This window comes from Naegleria lovaniensis (genome assembly GCF_003324165.1).
Source record: "Naegleria lovaniensis strain ATCC 30569 chromosome Unknown tig075, whole genome shotgun sequence".
NCBI classification, from domain to species: domain Eukaryota; phylum Heterolobosea; class Eutetramitea; order Acrasida; family Naegleriidae; genus Naegleria; species Naegleria lovaniensis.
The window spans coordinates 27,993-44,553 of NW_025407899.1; the positions used below are offsets into that span (position 1 = coordinate 27,993).

General features: G+C 37.2%; 10 protein-coding genes across 10 annotated transcripts; 4 read left to right on the top strand and 6 right to left on the bottom strand.

Moving 5' to 3' along the window:
- Nucleotides 1–170: 170 nt before the first annotated feature.
- Nucleotides 171–686, bottom strand: C9374_013805 (uncharacterized protein; the record flags this gene model as incomplete). The annotated part of the gene is made up of 1 exon (XM_044689722.1): nt 171–686. The coding sequence occupies one exon, from the start codon at nt 684–686 to the stop codon at nt 171–173; it is 516 nt and encodes a 171-aa protein (XP_044541713.1).
- A 197-nt stretch (nt 687–883) lies between these two features.
- C9374_013806 (uncharacterized protein) lies at nt 884–3,732 on the top strand (the record flags this gene model as incomplete). The annotated part of the gene is made up of 2 exons (XM_044689723.1): nt 884–2,691; nt 2,958–3,732. The coding sequence occupies 2 exons, from the start codon at nt 884–886 to the stop codon at nt 3,730–3,732; spliced, it is 2,583 nt and encodes an 860-aa protein (XP_044541714.1).
- A 267-nt stretch (nt 3,733–3,999) lies between these two features.
- Nucleotides 4,000–5,559, top strand: C9374_013807 (uncharacterized protein; the record flags this gene model as incomplete). Its single annotated transcript, XM_044689724.1, has 1 exon — nt 4,000–5,559. The coding sequence occupies one exon, from the start codon at nt 4,000–4,002 to the stop codon at nt 5,557–5,559; it is 1,560 nt and encodes a 519-aa protein (XP_044541715.1).
- A 50-nt stretch (nt 5,560–5,609) lies between these two features.
- C9374_013808 (uncharacterized protein) lies at nt 5,610–6,781 on the bottom strand (the record flags this gene model as incomplete). Its single annotated transcript, XM_044689726.1, has 2 exons — nt 5,610–6,406; nt 6,517–6,781. The coding sequence occupies 2 exons, from the start codon at nt 6,779–6,781 to the stop codon at nt 5,610–5,612; spliced, it is 1,062 nt and encodes a 353-aa protein (XP_044541716.1).
- A 128-nt stretch (nt 6,782–6,909) lies between these two features.
- Nucleotides 6,910–7,506, bottom strand: C9374_013809 (uncharacterized protein; the record flags this gene model as incomplete). Its single annotated transcript, XM_044689727.1, has 1 exon — nt 6,910–7,506. One exon carries the CDS (start codon nt 7,504–7,506, stop codon nt 6,910–6,912), a length of 597 nt encoding a protein of 198 aa, XP_044541717.1.
- A 577-nt stretch (nt 7,507–8,083) lies between these two features.
- On the top strand, nt 8,084–10,846 carry C9374_013810 (uncharacterized protein; the record flags this gene model as incomplete). Its single annotated transcript, XM_044689728.1, has 1 exon — nt 8,084–10,846. One exon carries the CDS (start codon nt 8,084–8,086, stop codon nt 10,844–10,846), a length of 2,763 nt encoding a protein of 920 aa, XP_044541718.1.
- A 37-nt stretch (nt 10,847–10,883) lies between these two features.
- C9374_013811 (uncharacterized protein) lies at nt 10,884–11,876 on the bottom strand (the record flags this gene model as incomplete). The annotated part of the gene is made up of 1 exon (XM_044689729.1): nt 10,884–11,876. One exon carries the CDS (start codon nt 11,874–11,876, stop codon nt 10,884–10,886), a length of 993 nt encoding a protein of 330 aa, XP_044541719.1.
- Nucleotides 11,877–12,213: 337 nt separating this feature from the next.
- C9374_013812 (uncharacterized protein) lies at nt 12,214–13,743 on the top strand (the record flags this gene model as incomplete). The annotated part of the gene is made up of 1 exon (XM_044689730.1): nt 12,214–13,743. The coding sequence occupies one exon, from the start codon at nt 12,214–12,216 to the stop codon at nt 13,741–13,743; it is 1,530 nt and encodes a 509-aa protein (XP_044541720.1).
- Nucleotides 13,744–13,953: 210 nt separating this feature from the next.
- On the bottom strand, nt 13,954–15,681 carry C9374_013813 (uncharacterized protein; the record flags this gene model as incomplete). The annotated part of the gene is made up of 1 exon (XM_044689731.1): nt 13,954–15,681. The coding sequence occupies one exon, from the start codon at nt 15,679–15,681 to the stop codon at nt 13,954–13,956; it is 1,728 nt and encodes a 575-aa protein (XP_044541721.1).
- Nucleotides 15,682–15,835: 154 nt separating this feature from the next.
- Nucleotides 15,836–16,531, bottom strand: C9374_013814 (uncharacterized protein; the record flags this gene model as incomplete). Its single annotated transcript, XM_044689732.1, has 1 exon — nt 15,836–16,531. The coding sequence occupies one exon, from the start codon at nt 16,529–16,531 to the stop codon at nt 15,836–15,838; it is 696 nt and encodes a 231-aa protein (XP_044541722.1).
- Between the last annotated feature and the right edge of the window lie 30 nt (nt 16,532–16,561).

Genomic DNA, 16,561 nt, shown 5'->3' on the forward strand with positions numbered 1-16,561 from the left:
TTTTTGTTCTCGAGCTGGGTGCCCAATGTACTTGTAATAATATTTTGTTTCTACTTGGTAATAGCTCTGTCGATATTGCAGGTGAATCTATAAATTTCCAAATTGAATGACCAAAAATCGAAAATTCTAAAAATTGCCAAACAAAAACTTGTAGTCATGAATAATAATTATTATTTTCCTTCATTCATTCGTTTTAATTCATCCAATAAAGCATTTCTTTCCATTTCCAATCTCTTCTTTTCAGATATTAATTCATATCTTCTTCTTTTCAGCATGTGTCGATCGAACTCTGTTCTCTCCTTTGCACACTTTTGAGTAGTAATCCAAAAATCTGCAGCTCCTCCAATCAAAGGAAAAATATATAATGGTTTCATAGTTTTAAATAATACAGTCAAGGGAACAGCACCCGCCACAGATAATGTCGTGTACAGAAATGAGTGTGCTTTTTTGGAACACTCTTCCAGTTGTTGTTGAAGTTGTTGTAATTTTGTATCGTTTTTAGTAAATGTTGTGGGTTGATTGGTATCGGTTAATACTGATTTTAATTGTTGTAATAATTTGGCTTCATTTTCCTGTGTAGTACTATCATTTTGAAATATTGGTGTGGATGTGAGTGTTGTGGGACCATTGTTGTTCCGACTCGTGGGAAATTCTTCGGATGTGGAATCGATTCCTGATGAGGGCATTTTTTTTAATGTTGTCAAGAAATTCAAATTTCTAATATCTTGAACGAAAGGGCGTAATTGTCGAAGCTCTCAGTCGACCGAGAGCACAATGAACAACCCATGTTAATCCCTCCCAGAGACATAGCACTAGGTCTAATCACAAACAACAAATTTCTTCTTCATGATAATTCCATCAACTGTCATGGTTAACAAAAAAAATGAAAGGTCTGTTCCGTCGTGGCAACAAGTCCAACAACAAATCGACCGCATCACCCAGCAGTAGTAGCACCACGAGTTCTTCTCAACAAATTGAAATCTCAGCTCCCTTCAACGTTCGTCTCGAACATCATGTCGATTTTGATCGCGAATTTGGTTTGAGTGGTGTTCCCAAAGATTGGGATTTGTCAAGTCTTCAAGGAATTCATTTCACAGTGGATGATGTCAATAATAACAATAATAATAATAATAATAATAATACTACTACTAATGGTTCACACTCGAGCGGTTTGAATGGAGAAACTTTTTCAGCGGAATTGGACCATCATCCACAACTAACATCATCAGGTTCTCCTTTTCATCCTAATACGAATGGAGGAGGAGGAGGAGATTCCTCTCCTTCCTTGTCATCATCCAAATCTATTGATTCCATTCCACCTGCTCTCAATACGAGTTCGGTAGTGACCACCACAACACCTTCGAACAACAGTAGTGGTTCACCTTCTCTTTCCATGAGTGACCACCACCATCATCATAAGAATACTACTACTAATACTAATACTACGACTACTACTACAACCATAACAACAACAAACAACAACAACAACTCATTGGCCTCTCCTTCTTCCTCTTCGTTTTTTAGTAAATTGAGAGGAGGTAGTGGTAGTGGAAATTCATTATCGGGTAGTTTTATGGGAAAGAACAAACAACAACCACCTCCCACCTCTCCACACATGGATGTGGCTGTCCATAATAATAATACTGGGAATGGCAATAATGGAACCAATTCCAATCCGGAGAGTCCATCCATGATGGTCGTGACAAGTACTTTGGGTAGTAATAGTAGTTTGAATCAATCGACACCAAACTCGTCAACTTCTCAACCACCATCTTTGAGTCAACATGAACATTCCAAATCAGCCTCTCAGGGTTTCTTTGCTAAAATTTTCACAAAAACCAACTCGGCGAAAACAGTATCGACACCTTCCGAACAGAGTGCAACAATGGATCATCATGTGAATAGTAGTGGACAATTTGTAATGAATTTCACAAATGTGAAAAGAACAGAAGCTGGTTATTATGTTGAAGTTGGAAATACTGACACGTCTTCAACCGCAACAACCTTGTCAGCCAATGTATCAAAATTCAAAAAAGACAAACTTCTCATTGATTTAATAAGTCACGAGAATCCATTTCGTCTCTTTACTAAAATGAAAAAGATTGGTACAGGAAGTACTGCAGATGTTTACAAAGCCATTCATGTTCCAAGTGGTAAAAAAGTAGCCATCAAAGTCATGCCACTGACAACTTCAAAGAATACAAACTTTGACATGATTGAGAATGAAATTTTCATGATGAAACACGCTTGTAAATCCTATTCTTCTATATTTGACTATGATGCCACACTCGACAAGACATTGATGGTTCAATATTTTGGAACTTATTCGACTGTGAATTGTCAAGTTCATGAACATATTGGAAGATATTTATCTGATTCTAAAAGAAGAAAATTACAACAACAACAAGAACAAAATTCATCTCAACAACAAACCAATTCAGCTGTTTCTCCTAATTCTTCAAATGGCATTACAACAACCATTGATATGGACACCATGTTGGAATATAAAGAAAAAAGTCATGACGAATTATGGGTCACTATGGAATATGTCTCTGGAGGAAAGTTAACAGATTTAATTGGAGATAATAATGTGATACATCATCGATTTTTAGAAAGTGAAATTGCTGCCATTTTAATACCCATTCTTAAGTGTTTGCATCTTCTTCACACGAAATATGGTGTCATTCACAGGTAAGTGTGAGTCAATTTAATCATGGTCTTGTTGTAATAATTATTAATTTGTTGTGGACCATCATTGTGTTCTGATGTATTTTTTTTAATGGTGTTACTCATACGGTATTAATCATGATTATGGTATTAATCATGATTATGATATTCTAATCTGACGTATGGATGGTGTCACATCGATCATTATATATTGGTTTGATGAATGATTTGGGTCGGTCATTTTTTGTGAAATCCATCATATTCCTAATCATTGGTCATTTAAAAAACAGAGATATCAAATCCGATAACGTTCTCATTACACGTGACGGTAAAATTAAATTAGCAGACTATGGATTCTGTGCTGAGAATACTGGACGAAGACGTTCTGTCGTAGGTACTCCGTATTGGATGTCTCCAGAAGTCGTCTCAGGCGCTGAATACAATGAAAAGACCGATGTGTGGTCTTTGGGAATATTAATCTTGGAATTGGCCAATGGAACTGTTCCTCTCATGGAACATACTCCTATTCGTGCCTTGTTTTTAATTCGATCTCAACCTCCTCCAACATTTACCTCTTCCTCTGAATGGAGTGATGTCTTTCATGAATTTCTTTCGAAATGTCTCGAAAAAGATCCTCAAAAGAGAGCCAGTGTGGAAGAATTATTACAACATGATTTTCTCAAGAATGCATCGAGTTTAGATTTTCTACCACCTCTATTGAATCGAATTCGAGCTGAAAAGAAGAAACGAAATATTAAGGAAAGTGAAATTGGATTACAAGTTGTGAAATTAAGAAATTCTCAAAATGAACAAGATGAGAGTTACGATCAAGACGATGAATATGAAACTAGTAAACGAAAAAAGAAGGGTATTGGAATTATGGGAGTGGTCATGAATGAACAACCTTCTTCGAGACAAGATGAAGAAGAATATCATGAATATAATGGTGTTGGTGATGGCGTTGGTGGTGACGACCTTCAAGGTGACGGAACCATGTTGAATGAATATTATGGAGGAACTCTTGGAGAGGAAGGTGTGGATGATTATGATGAAATGCTCGTATAGTAGTAGTCAAATGGTGTACACCATTGTGTGTCATAGTATTAGAATCATGTTGTATTTTAAAAAGTGTTGCTTGTTGTTGGATAAATCTCATCAATTTTTGAAAGGTTGTTCATCGTGTATAGCACAAGTTAACGCAAGTCGAAAAAGCAAGTTCAAAAAATTGGATGAAAAAAATTCAACAACACCACCATCATTCCATTCAACCACTACTACAACAACAACAACAAATTCAAAAACAAATTCAACAATAACCAGTATTGAAACAAAATGGTAAAAATTACAACCATCTCCCGAGATGATGATGCCCATACACGAAGAACTTCCTATGAAACCACCCGACACTTTTCCGATCCAAATCCCGAACTCATTCATCGGTTTGAAAAGCCTCGTGAATACATGAGAGCCATCAATGCTGCAAAAATTGATAATATTTATGCAAAGCCTTTTCTTGCTGATTTATCGGGACATGCAGATACACCTACATGTATTTGTACGGATCCTAATTCTCTCATTCATATCATTAGTGGAAGCTGTGATGGTCAAATTAGAGTTTGGGATTTAACGGAGAGAAAGACGATTTATGCCATTGATAGAGCTCATAATGGATTTGTGAATGGAATTGTAATTCCACCCTATAGACATTCATCGGACTCGAGTGAGAACTCGTTTTATTTTACTGTTGGAACTGACAAGCATTTAAAGAGATGGGAATTGAATTTACAAGTGGCCAATGTAAATCCGAATATGGCAAGTACAAAATTTGGAAGTATTGGATACACTTTGGCAGATTATGTGGGAAAGAGCAATAGTAATGCAACAACCAAGTTACCTTCGTATGCCACTCCTATTCAAGATGTTGTTTCACATAATGCCTTACTCTGTATTGATCATCATTATAGTGACCCAATTGTGGTAACCAGTGGACATGAATACGTTCAAATTTGGGATTGTTCAGGAAATAGTTCATCTTCCTTAATTCCAGGTAATTCATCAAGACTGGTTTGTAAACAAGAGTATGAGCTTGCAACCTCGACTGAAACCATTTATAGCGTTAAATTTAATAAGGTTGAGAAGAATTTGATTGCATATTGTGCACGTGACAGAACAGTTGGATTGTATGACATGAAAACCAATCAAATGATTCGTGCTGTGACTATGCAAACAAAATCTAATAAGGTTTGTTGGAGTCCAATGAATCCATTCCACTTCTCAGCAGCAAATGAAGATGGCAATGTATATACCTTTGACATGAGAATTTTGGAAAAGGGTCCACTCATGATGCATTCAGGCCATATAAATGCAGTGATGGATGTTGACTACAATCCAAGTGGTACAGAAATTGTGACTGCTGGTTACGATAAGACCATTCGTATTTTCAGAACGGATTCCACTTCTTACAAGGCACGTGAGGTTTATCATACCAAGAGAATGCAACGAGTGTTTTGTGTGAAATATTCTGGTGATGGACGGTATATTTATAGTGGAAGTGACGATCAAGCTATTAGAATTTGGAAGGATGAACGAAGTGCTCCATTGAGAGGTGGTGGCATGACCAAGAAGGAACAACAACAAATTGAATATAACCAAAAATTAATAGAGAGATATAGAAGCGTTGAAGAGGTGCGAAAGATTGCCAATCACAGACATTTACCGCACAGAGTGAAGACTCAATCAAAGGAAATGCAAAAAGAAAGAGAGGCAGAAGATAGAAGAGAAAAAATTAGAGAACGATTTACAAAGAAAAAGGACACAAATAAGAATTCGCTCACTGCCAAGATTGAAAAAGTCAAAGCCATGCGAAAGAGATTCTTGAAGGTGAATGAATAGACGTGTGTCAATAAATATGGCCATGTATAAAGATTACAATTTGTTGGAATTTAATCACTCTTTAATAATTCTTGCAATTCCTCGTCGTCCATGTCTCCTTTCACAAGCACAGAATTTTCTTCCGTGGTAATGACCTTAGCTGATGGTAGTATTAAAGCACACAATTCTCCTGTTACACCACCACTGATATCAATTAAGGCTCGTTTCGAACTCACTTTGGCATTTTTCACCTGAACATGGCCACTCACAATTCTTCTATGTGTGTCTTTGTGGCCATCCATGTCGATGTACCCTCGTTCAGAAAGAGGTTTTACTCTTGGTTGATAAATGTCTCTCTTGAACAACGGCACTAACTGTTCTTTCAAGTTCGTGTAAGAGTGAAAACCACCATGAACAAAAATATTGTCCTCGTTAAACAACACCCAAGGTAAATTTCGAAAAAAGTTCTTATGTTCGTCAGGAACCTTAGATTGAAATTTTTTAAAGTCACCCACCACATCCATATCTTTTTGCGAATTTGAATCACAAATATAGCTGTAGAATGTGTTAAAACTCGAATAAACAAACCCACTGCCCCATCGTCGGCCTTGAAGATGCATATTATTTGCGACTTCTTGTATACCTTTCCATAGCTCAAATTCACGTGTATAATTTTGACATGTGATACCAAGCGATTTTCCATTCTCCAAAGCATCATCGAATAAACCTAAGAACATTGAACATGCATGATCATGATTGCCCATTAGAAAATGAGTGGTATTTGGCTTTCGTTGTTTCTTTAAGCTAATCATGAATTCTATTGTTTCCTTAATTTGAGGGCCTCTGTCAACATAATCTCCCAAGAAAACTGTTTTAAACATTAAATTTGTCATGAGTGGCAAGAGGCAAGCACAAAACAATTTTACGAATTAGATGAAATATAATTTTAAAATTCCTCTTATTCAGTTTTAAACACACCTAAATGATATTTTTCAAATAAATCCTTTCCTAGATGCTGTTCCAACTTTTTTAATAATTTTTGCAGTGCTTGTAAATGGCCATGAACATCTCCTATGGCTACAATGTATCGGGATGGAATATAATGCTGTTCTTGCAATTCTCGTTCTTCCTCTGTTGTTGCAGGAAATAATAACCGTATGGGCCGTTGCTGATTTGATTGTTGGGAATGCTTGTTCCGAGAGAAGGAGGATTGAAGAGATGAAGATCGTTGTCTAGAGTTCATTTTTTCGTTTTTGACTCATGAACCACGAGTGATGGAGATGATGTTTACTGTTTAGTCATAACTTATAACCTCAAGTTCAATTTCCTTATTTTCAGTTTCAATTGGATTTTCCATGTCTAAGGTTTCCTTCAGGTCTTCTTGTTGTTCTTCATCTGGCAAAGTTGTTCTTGCTGAGTGTTACTTCCGTTCACTGTAGAAACAGATGACTTTGGATCAGATGTAAGTTGTTCTTGCTCTTTTGAATCCTCTCCGTGCTGGTGTTTCATTTGTGATTGTTGTTTTTTGAGGGTAAACTTTTGTTTAAGGATGGGAATTTTCATCCTGAACATTAAAACTAAGCATCCGAGTAGTAAGGGTGCAATCACCACACCTAATAAACCCCAACTCAATCCCGATAGTATTTTCCAAACAACTTTTTCTTGATTATTCACCGTGTATGAGACAAAACTACTGCTCGTGCTCATGCTATTCACAAAACATGTTGTATTAGTACCAGAAGTCAAATTATAAAACTTGGTGTTTTGAGGATATCGGAGAACCGTTCGGATTTGAATGGATGGGCAGTCCTTGTAATTGGAAACCCATGTAGTATTCGTTTGCTGTAAACACACCAATGCCATACACGTTTGGCCTTGGTTCACTTCTTCCGAGCAAGCAACTCGAGGATACATCACTAGACATTGAGATTCCTGGTTATACCGAAACTCGTAGGTATCGCTAAACATTTAGAACGCATATATGATTGAAATAAATAGACCATACTATTTCCTTAAGACAATATACAAAACTTACAGTGTGATCAACACTGAAAAGAACACTCCACAAAATGTTAACAAAAAAGTCATTCCCAACAAGCAAAAACAACATGGCTTAATATATTCCACAACGAAAGGAATATTAGGAATGCTTTCTTTCATGCACTGTCCCTGCTGCTGCACCTCATCGTGTTGGTTCATCATTTTTTTCTAACTCTCGGTCTTGTCACCTGTATTTCTCGAATTTAATCCGTTCATTTCAATTAACCAAACGTTATAAATAAAGAAAAAGAAAATTGAAGGACATAAAACATCCAATCTACCGTTTTGTTTTGAGCTACTTCATCTGTGTTCAGGGACAAACCTCTGTTATTCAAAATTCAACAGGTTTGAAAAGTTTCCTTAAAAGTAACTGAAGTTTGGTCACATGTCCCAATTTCTCGTTTTAGAATTGTTGGCCCAACGAACAGGTTCAAACAAAATGAAACATCATCAGGTACGATCGACACAACAACATGATTTTTCGACAAGCAACATCATCAACGACATGGTTCCTGTTGATCACCAGACTCAAACTATGAACAGCAGATACAGTCACCAAGCCAACAAGAAACCAGCAGTTCGGACCGATCACAAGTCTCCTTCATCGACGAGCAACAAAAAAAATGTTTTGCACGGCTCCGACAAGAAGAAGGCCTTGTTGTTGGAAGTACCAACTTCAACATTGAATCTTTATAAAAATTCTTCGGAAAGAGTAGAAGAAAACTGTTTTGATTCTACTGAGGCAGCGTGTTCATCACCGAATCATCATCACGATCAAACAATTGGTTTTTCTCCAACGTTTGCATTGAACCAAACCAAAGCAACAACAGCCACACACTCAAACCCTACTAGCATCGAACACTCTCACATCCAAGAATTGGAGTTAAAACGAACACTTAAAGACTGTAAATTATTTCAATCATGCCCAACAAATATGATACGTAAGAACACGCCACCAACCACTTCTGCTCTCACTCAGTTGATTAAACAAACACACTCACTTGGAAATATGCAGACCATGGACAAAAGCTTAACTGGTGACTTGTATCACACGTTGAATAGTTCATCCTCCACTCCTACCTTTGAAAAATTGCATAAAGAGAAAACTAACTTGCCATGCACGGATGTGGGATCGCAAAAAGAACCACTACCTTTCAAATTTGAATTAAATAGTGAGACCAGAAAAACATTTCTTGAAAACTATAACATTTGGATGGAGGTTCTTTCCTTCATGGAAGAATACGATGTGTTATGGGGAATTAGGCTTACATGTCATTTGTTGTGTAGATATAGCTGTGAATATGAAAGAAAATTCAAAACGTCTTTTGTGATGAAGCACGATATTTCAAATAGAGAAGAATTGAAACGATTTACCACTCACAACCTGGTAAAACTGCCTAATTTAAGAACTGTCATTATTACTGACGTGTATTCGGAGGCTATTACATATGATGATATTCTAAACTGCTGCTTACGAGATTTATTTGAGAGTGACATAAAACTTGAAGAACTGCAAATCGACAAACATATTGACTTGAGGTTATTTGAGTTGATGAAGCAGTCTAGATGTATCAACAAGCTCAAATCCTTGACTGTGAAAAGCCTAACCAATATTACTCCAAACATAGCAGAGAGTAACAAATCTAGAAAGGCGATGACGAATTACCTCTCTCTCTGTACATCACTGGAATCCTTAAATTTAACCTTTCTGTCAATTATCGAGGATGATGTTATACCTATATTTTTGGGCTTGTGCTCGTCACACTCAGGAAGCAAAACCTTGATGTGGACTCCAAGACAATTGAAGGAATTTTCGTTTGTTGTTTCTACAATTTCAGCTGAGACCATGCAATTAATTGTGAATTGCTGCCCAAATTTGGCGCGATTAAAAATTGTATGCACGCTGACACATCATCACATTAGCCCTGGAAGCATCACGAGTAGCCCAGCACATACTCCCTCATCTGATTCCTCACATAGCGGTACGACAAGCAATGATCCGAAAGAAATACATGCTCTAGAACACATTTCAAGTTTACACAAATTGAAAATTCTTGAACTGGTCAATCCAATTCTCACAAATAAGACCTTGAACACGTGGCGCTCTGCAGAAGATTTTACCAGTAACTTACAAATATTGAGATTAAGGGGTAATCCTCTTTTGGAATTGCACAGATATGCTGTAATTACTGGAGACGTATTCACTGGAAAGAGGCTTCCAAATGGTGCCTCAAAAGAGCAAAGTGAACTCATTGATCGACATCAACGAGAAAATACTTGCTCATTTGAAGAGATGGAGCTATTTTTAAGAAAACTGCACAATCTACATGAAATTGATTTGGATTTGTCTGTCCTTCTCTCGAATTTGGATGTAGGATCTCCTTCCATGAAATTGAATTTATCATTTCTCGGGGATGATCTTTTATTTCCTCGTCTCAAAAAGTTGAGTATTGCAGGGTTTACCTCAACAATGAAGCATGTTTTGCCGTTGACACGCCGATGGGTCCATTCTACACGCCCTCAAAAAAACCTCTCACCTTCTTTTAGCGATGCTACTCTCAGCCCTAATAAGTGCTCACCACCTCCACCTCATCTCGAAGCGTATTCGGCAACCAAGAGCTTGTGTTTACAAGGTCAAATGTTAAGTCAACACCAAATTGACAGCCTTTCAAAAATGCAGAACTTGGAACAATTGAAGCTTAGTTTGTCAATTTTTAATGCAACCATAAGATTTCCATATCAAAACCTTACAAGCTTGTGTATTTATTTCCAAGAATTCACATACATGAATTTATCAACTTTATTGGAGCAAGCTTTACAACCATTGGTCAAGTTGAAACAATTAGTGATTGGATCCATCTCATTGCACCCACATATTCGTGCATCAACACTCACCACAAGATCTATTCAGAATTTTAATAACAATTATTTGGAAGAGCTCGTAAAAGCTGTTCGCATCCGTAGTGATTCATTAGAAATATTGGAAATTGAAAATCAACAACTAACAGAGATTGAAATGGAACACTTGAAGGTGTTTAAAAAATTGAAAGTATTGAAGATTCCCTACGACTTGAATGGTTTATATTTACTTGGACTCATTAAGGAATTGCCTCAACTACGATGCATTATCATCCAATGCTGTTGTTCCTTTTTGCAAAATACGTCTCTAGTGAATGATTTTCATTCCAAAATGAGAAGAGCAAAGGAATTTGTGGCGAAATCAGCTCCTCAGGTCAAGCTGACGTTTGAAGAAATTCATTTGGAATGACTTTTGATCTAACCTAGAAAACAGACAAATAACGTATTTATGGAGAATATTTCACAGTTGTATTTTTTTTTGTGTTGTTCGCCATTTTGCTTGGTTTAGAAATTTTTGACGTCACACAAGATGGTAATACAGGTTTGCTAACGCTTGCCGCAGGTCTTACGGAAGAAGACTTTGTGTCAACATGTAACGATATCATCATTTCAGAAGCCTTTTGACCAGACATCAAACCAACATTCGACAGGGGTTGTTGTCTCGTTTTCACTAAATTGGAAAATAAAGTGTCCAAAGTTGGTGAATGCCCAAACAATGCGCAACTGAGAAAAGCATCTAAGAAGCGACACACTTCAGGACATCGTTGCTGTTGTGGTTTGGTGGTGACAACATGGTGTTGTTGTATGGGTGGAGAAATTGGACGATGATACATTGAAAGTGCTTCTTGTTTCATTCGTGATGGAGGAGGAGGAATGAGGTTGTTTGTGGCCTGTGACGGTCGTACAAAGAGTTCTCTCTGTTCTTTATCAGTGTTCATCCATTCATTCAAACACCGAATCAAGGCTTCTTCTTCTTCTTGTTGTTGTTGACGAGTCATGGTTGTTGAATTTGAATGACCATCCTCTTGGAATATTGAGGGTTTGATACTCAAGGTCACAACATTGGTTCGATCAACACTCTGAGCGCTTCCATTGCGAACGACGACCGTATGACGCCCAGGTTGAGATTTATTGTCGTTATTCCATAACGCGTCGTAACTAGGAACGGAGGATGTGGAACAACATGGGATTTGATACATGGATGGATGAGTTATTGTTACAGAAGAAGAAATGAATTGTTGAGAGTCAACTGATGGTTGTGGATCTAATTGTTGATGACGCTTTTGAAGGATAGAGCCGACCATGGCCTCTGCTTGATCAATTTCCTTCGAATCGTGTGGTTGTAGTTGTGTGATTAGTGAATTGCTGTCTTGAACTTGTTGTTGTTGTTCAGGGAGACGCAATAACTCGAGATATTGTTTCATCGTATCGTGTGGCATTTGGTGTGTTTTTTTTTTTGTTTGACAAACAGCATTTGTACGAGAATTGTAGTTAGGGAGCTGTTATTCTTGAAAGGTCGTCCAATTCGCCATGTTAGGCAACGGTACTTAATTTGGACCTCTCAACCAAAAGACGAGCTAAATGTCGTTTTGACATTTATGGAATTTTGTGATGAATAAGCATGTTGGTTCAACGCGATCATTGAAGTAAACTTGTGTTCTTACAACAATTTATAATAATTGATAATTGTTGACAACAACAACAAGAGTTCTGATGTGTCAGAGAATTTCTTTGAAGGAAAATAAATATCAAAAGATTTTTATTTTTGCAAAAAAAATGTTTAACTCCTTGTCGTACGGCATCCCCACACCCTCCTCTTCAGCTTCATCAAACACCACTACTCAAAGATTACCCAATGTTCTGGTCATTGGTATTGGAGAATACGTTACAGGATATGTTCATGAATCAGCATCTCAATCGGATAAGCCCATCGGAGTGGTATTGCTAACCCTTTTTGATTTACGTCGGAGAGGAAAAGTACAAAATATTTACCTTGCTGGAACACAAGGAACCAAATTTCCAGGAATTAGAAATCATTTGAAGAGAGGATTGAGTAGATATAATTTTGAAGCAAATATTTCTGGTACGACTAGTGATAAGACAGAGTCTATTGTGAATGAATATCTTACAGAAACATTTCCTGCGGATTCGGTTGCAAAAGATATTCATGCCTATAGGGAAGGATTGAGAAGATTAAATAAGGGAGATGTTGTTTTTATATTCACTCCAGATCATACACATTTTGAAATTGCATTGGAATGCATTAACAGTGGCATGCACGTACTTGTAGCAAAACCACTCGTCCAAAAATTGGAACATCACTATGAATTGATTAATGCCATTCGTAAAGAGCATGTACTGGTTGGTGTGGAGGTTCACAAGAGATGGGATCCAATCTATTCAGATGCACGAGATCGAATTTTGAACGCTGATGAAATTGGAGATTTTTCTTATTTTTCGAGTTACATGTCTCAACCTAGTTCACAATTAATTACTTTTAAGAATTGGGCATCTCATAGTGATATTTCCTATTATTTAAACTCGCATCATATTGATTTTCATTGTTGGGCATTAAATGGAATGGAAACAAGAAGCTCACATCAACGATTTTGGAGACCATACAGAGTTTTCGCAAGTGGATCCTATGGTATCGCTAACAATGAGCCATTTAACATTAATACTGAAGACTCGATAACCCTCACTGTACAATGGGTTGACTTGTCTTCCAAAATTTCACAAGAACATTCAAGTGAATCATTGGAAAACTTTTCTAAATGTCTCAAAGGTACTGCCATCTATACTAGTTCTTGGGTAGCACCAAAGAAGTCGGATGTTCACTCTCAACAACGATTCATGTATCAAGGTAGTAAGGGAGAAATTACAATCGATCAAGCTCATCGTGGATACACAGTAGCATCCGATGCTACTGCTAGTTCAGGGCTTCGTTCTATTAATCCTCTATTTATGAAATATTCACCTGATGTTTTTGGCAGATTTTCTGGACAAAATGGATATGGCTATTTGAGTCTTGCAAGTTTTGTTGAGTGTGTTTATTTGTATGAAAATTCACTGGTCACCGATTTGGATCTTCTCAAGCAACAATTACCAACCGTAGATGTCATTCAAAATGCAATCACTGAGAATGACACATGTTGCCATGCAGCCATGTTGTCTGCATCTGTGTTAACAACAGCCATTTTAGAGGCTGGCCGTATTTCTCTCAATAAGCAGCTTGAAGGAAAGTCTTCTGGTGATGTTGTGATTCACTACAACATGAAAACTCTACTACCAACACATTTTGAGTAGTGAATTGGATTTTAGAAACAGACCATAGAAAAAGGGGTATATATACCAAATGCAAAATTGCGTTTTAATAAACTCATCACTGCTTTGCTTTCTTGGTACTTTGATCTGATTTGCCACCACCCTTGTTTTTTCTTTTGTGTTTTTCTTTGGTCGACGTCTGCGAGGGTCTGATTGGAAAAGTGTATGGGATTTGCTTTTTGCTTTTCCATGTCAAGGAATGTAATCCATCTTATTTAGATCGTTTACTCCTCCATGTTTCTCATAATCCATGTGCAGATCATAATAAAATTTTTGACTTCTTGGTATCAACGAATCAACTGAGGATGATTTTCTATGTTCCACCAACAAGTGAATATATGGTTCGTTGGCCATCTTTTGAATCAAAAATCGATAATCAAGCAAGTTGTGCGCATTAAATGTAGAGATGAGATTCATCAATTCTGTCAACACTCCATACACAGTTTGAATGGATAATTGTGGTTGAAATCCACAATTTGCACCTCCTCCAGCCACTCCATGAGATGACAAATTTGATGTCAACACATTGGACCAATATCTTTCATTTTCTTCCTCTTCATCCTCTACTTCTGGAAGCACATCTTTGACTCGTTTGAATTCTGTTCTACAAACTCTATTTTGTGCTACATCTACTCGATTCACAATAATTGCAGAAGCAGGTCTCAAAAAGACATTGGTCCACCATTTTGCCAATTCGCTTTGTGTTGAAAGTTCAAGTCCTTTCTCTGTTTGATATTCAAGTTTGGTGATTAATTTCACAACAGTTGCTCGATCTGTTTTGACGTCATTATACGCTCCATCTATTTTTGTTCGAAATAATATTTTCCAATTTCCAAGTGTAAATAAATTATATGAAATTGGTTCTCCATCACGATGCATGAGTTCTAACTGTGAAAAATTTTCGCATGATTGTTGCTCGTCGAGATTTAAAGTGGGAATGGTTGTCTTTGAGGGAACATGAATCAATGGCTCTCTGAGAGAGACTGTTTTGATCGCATACTTGTAATACATTTGATTCACATCTCGTTGCGTCCATACTTTTTTGAGTAAGGGTTTTTCTAAGAATATTGTAAACTTGTTTTGTGACACGGTTGTATCACCACTAGTCGTAGAGCTAGAATAAGGTTTAGCAATTACTGGAATACACCATTCCTCTGAGAAGTTAGGACCTAAAGTATTCACAAGTGCAGACATTGCGCTGCTTGCACAAACGAAATCAATTTCTGGAAACCTTGGTAATATAATATCATTAATAATGCAATCATCTGACACTTGTGGTAAATTACGGTGTAAATATACATTCATGGAAGATGTGGATTTTTGTAAATGCTTGAGAGGATCATAGACAACATTAATAGCTGAGTGATCGGTGGAGACTGCTGATGAGTTATCCATGGCAGATATAGGATTCAAGGATGGGTCATCCACTTTGTAAATATTGGTGCTGATAGGTAATTTTGGTATCTTGACAGGTTTAACGGTTGAAGATGTCTCATCAGCAGTATCATCTACATCTATTTGTTCTGCACTCTCTTGTTGATAAATAAGAGTGTTTCTATGATAGGTAAAGTACTTGTCTGAAGTGTGATAAATAGTTTTGGAAAATTTCAAAATTGGATCAGCAAAATTTTGCAGAGAACTTGCACCAGCGGGCGTTGAAACCAACATCTTGGTTGCTTGCAAATTAAATAGATTCATCGATTTGACAAGCTCAAAATGTCGTGGAAGGACGTGCTTCATATCCTGGAAATTAGAAGCGACACTTGTAGGTGGTACTAATCGATCGAGCTTCTTTTTTTGTTTCATTTTCTCAACTTGTTCCATAATGTAAGGATCGGTGTGAAAATATCTTACGAGCCTATTATTCCACGCATCGTCAAATAACGCTTTTCGATAAATTGCTTGTTCTTCTTCAACCATCTTTTTAAGCTTGAAAAACAATGGGGATGGAGGAGGAAGAGCGTTGGATAGAGCCGTTTGTTTTTGAAATGCTTTAAATTGCTTCAATCCCTTCAAATAGAAGGCGACATCTTCATGAGTTAAGCAGGAGAATTTTCCAAGATGAGCCAATGGATTAGGTGTAGGTTTGAGCTCGCTTTCTTAGTTGCGATTCATCTGCTTTCTTCTTCTTGGATCTTTTACGTTTTTTCTTTGGTTCCGTAACTTGTGGGGCGTTGCCGCTTGAAGTTGATGGAGCCATTGTAGATGTTGCTGATAAGCTTATGGACTGAACCGAAGAAGGAGAGGACACTGTTTTTGTGCTTTCTTCTTTTCGCTCAGAAACATGACCCAAAATTTGAGGTGTCTTGACAGGTTCAAACGATTGGTTGTTGATTTCTTTTGGCTCTGTTCCGTGTGAAAACGGCTGTTGTATCGTATTAAAACCTCCAATTTCATAATTATCATCTTCCATAATGTACATTTTTGTTTCTTCCTCGCTTTCAGAGTTTTCACTTTGATCATCCACTCGAGAAATGTTAGAGATGGTTGTCAAGAATGGTTGCTGAACCTGCTGCGGTGGAAGGGATTGTTGAATTGTTGATGGCGTCTCTATTTTTGCAGCTGTTTCCACAACAGCCTCCTTTTCTAAAACATGTTCATTATTACTTGTATCATGCAAAAGCTCCTCGCGGCTCTTAGATTTATCCAAAAGTTCTTTCCGTTTTTCCATCATCAATTTAAGCAATTTAGATGATGATTCTTGGTTGTTACAAAAAATAAGTGGAATATTTAAATCTCGTAATAAATCGGCGTCCATGACAGGGTGCATTAATGGTATTTGATTGTGTTCCTCTCTAAA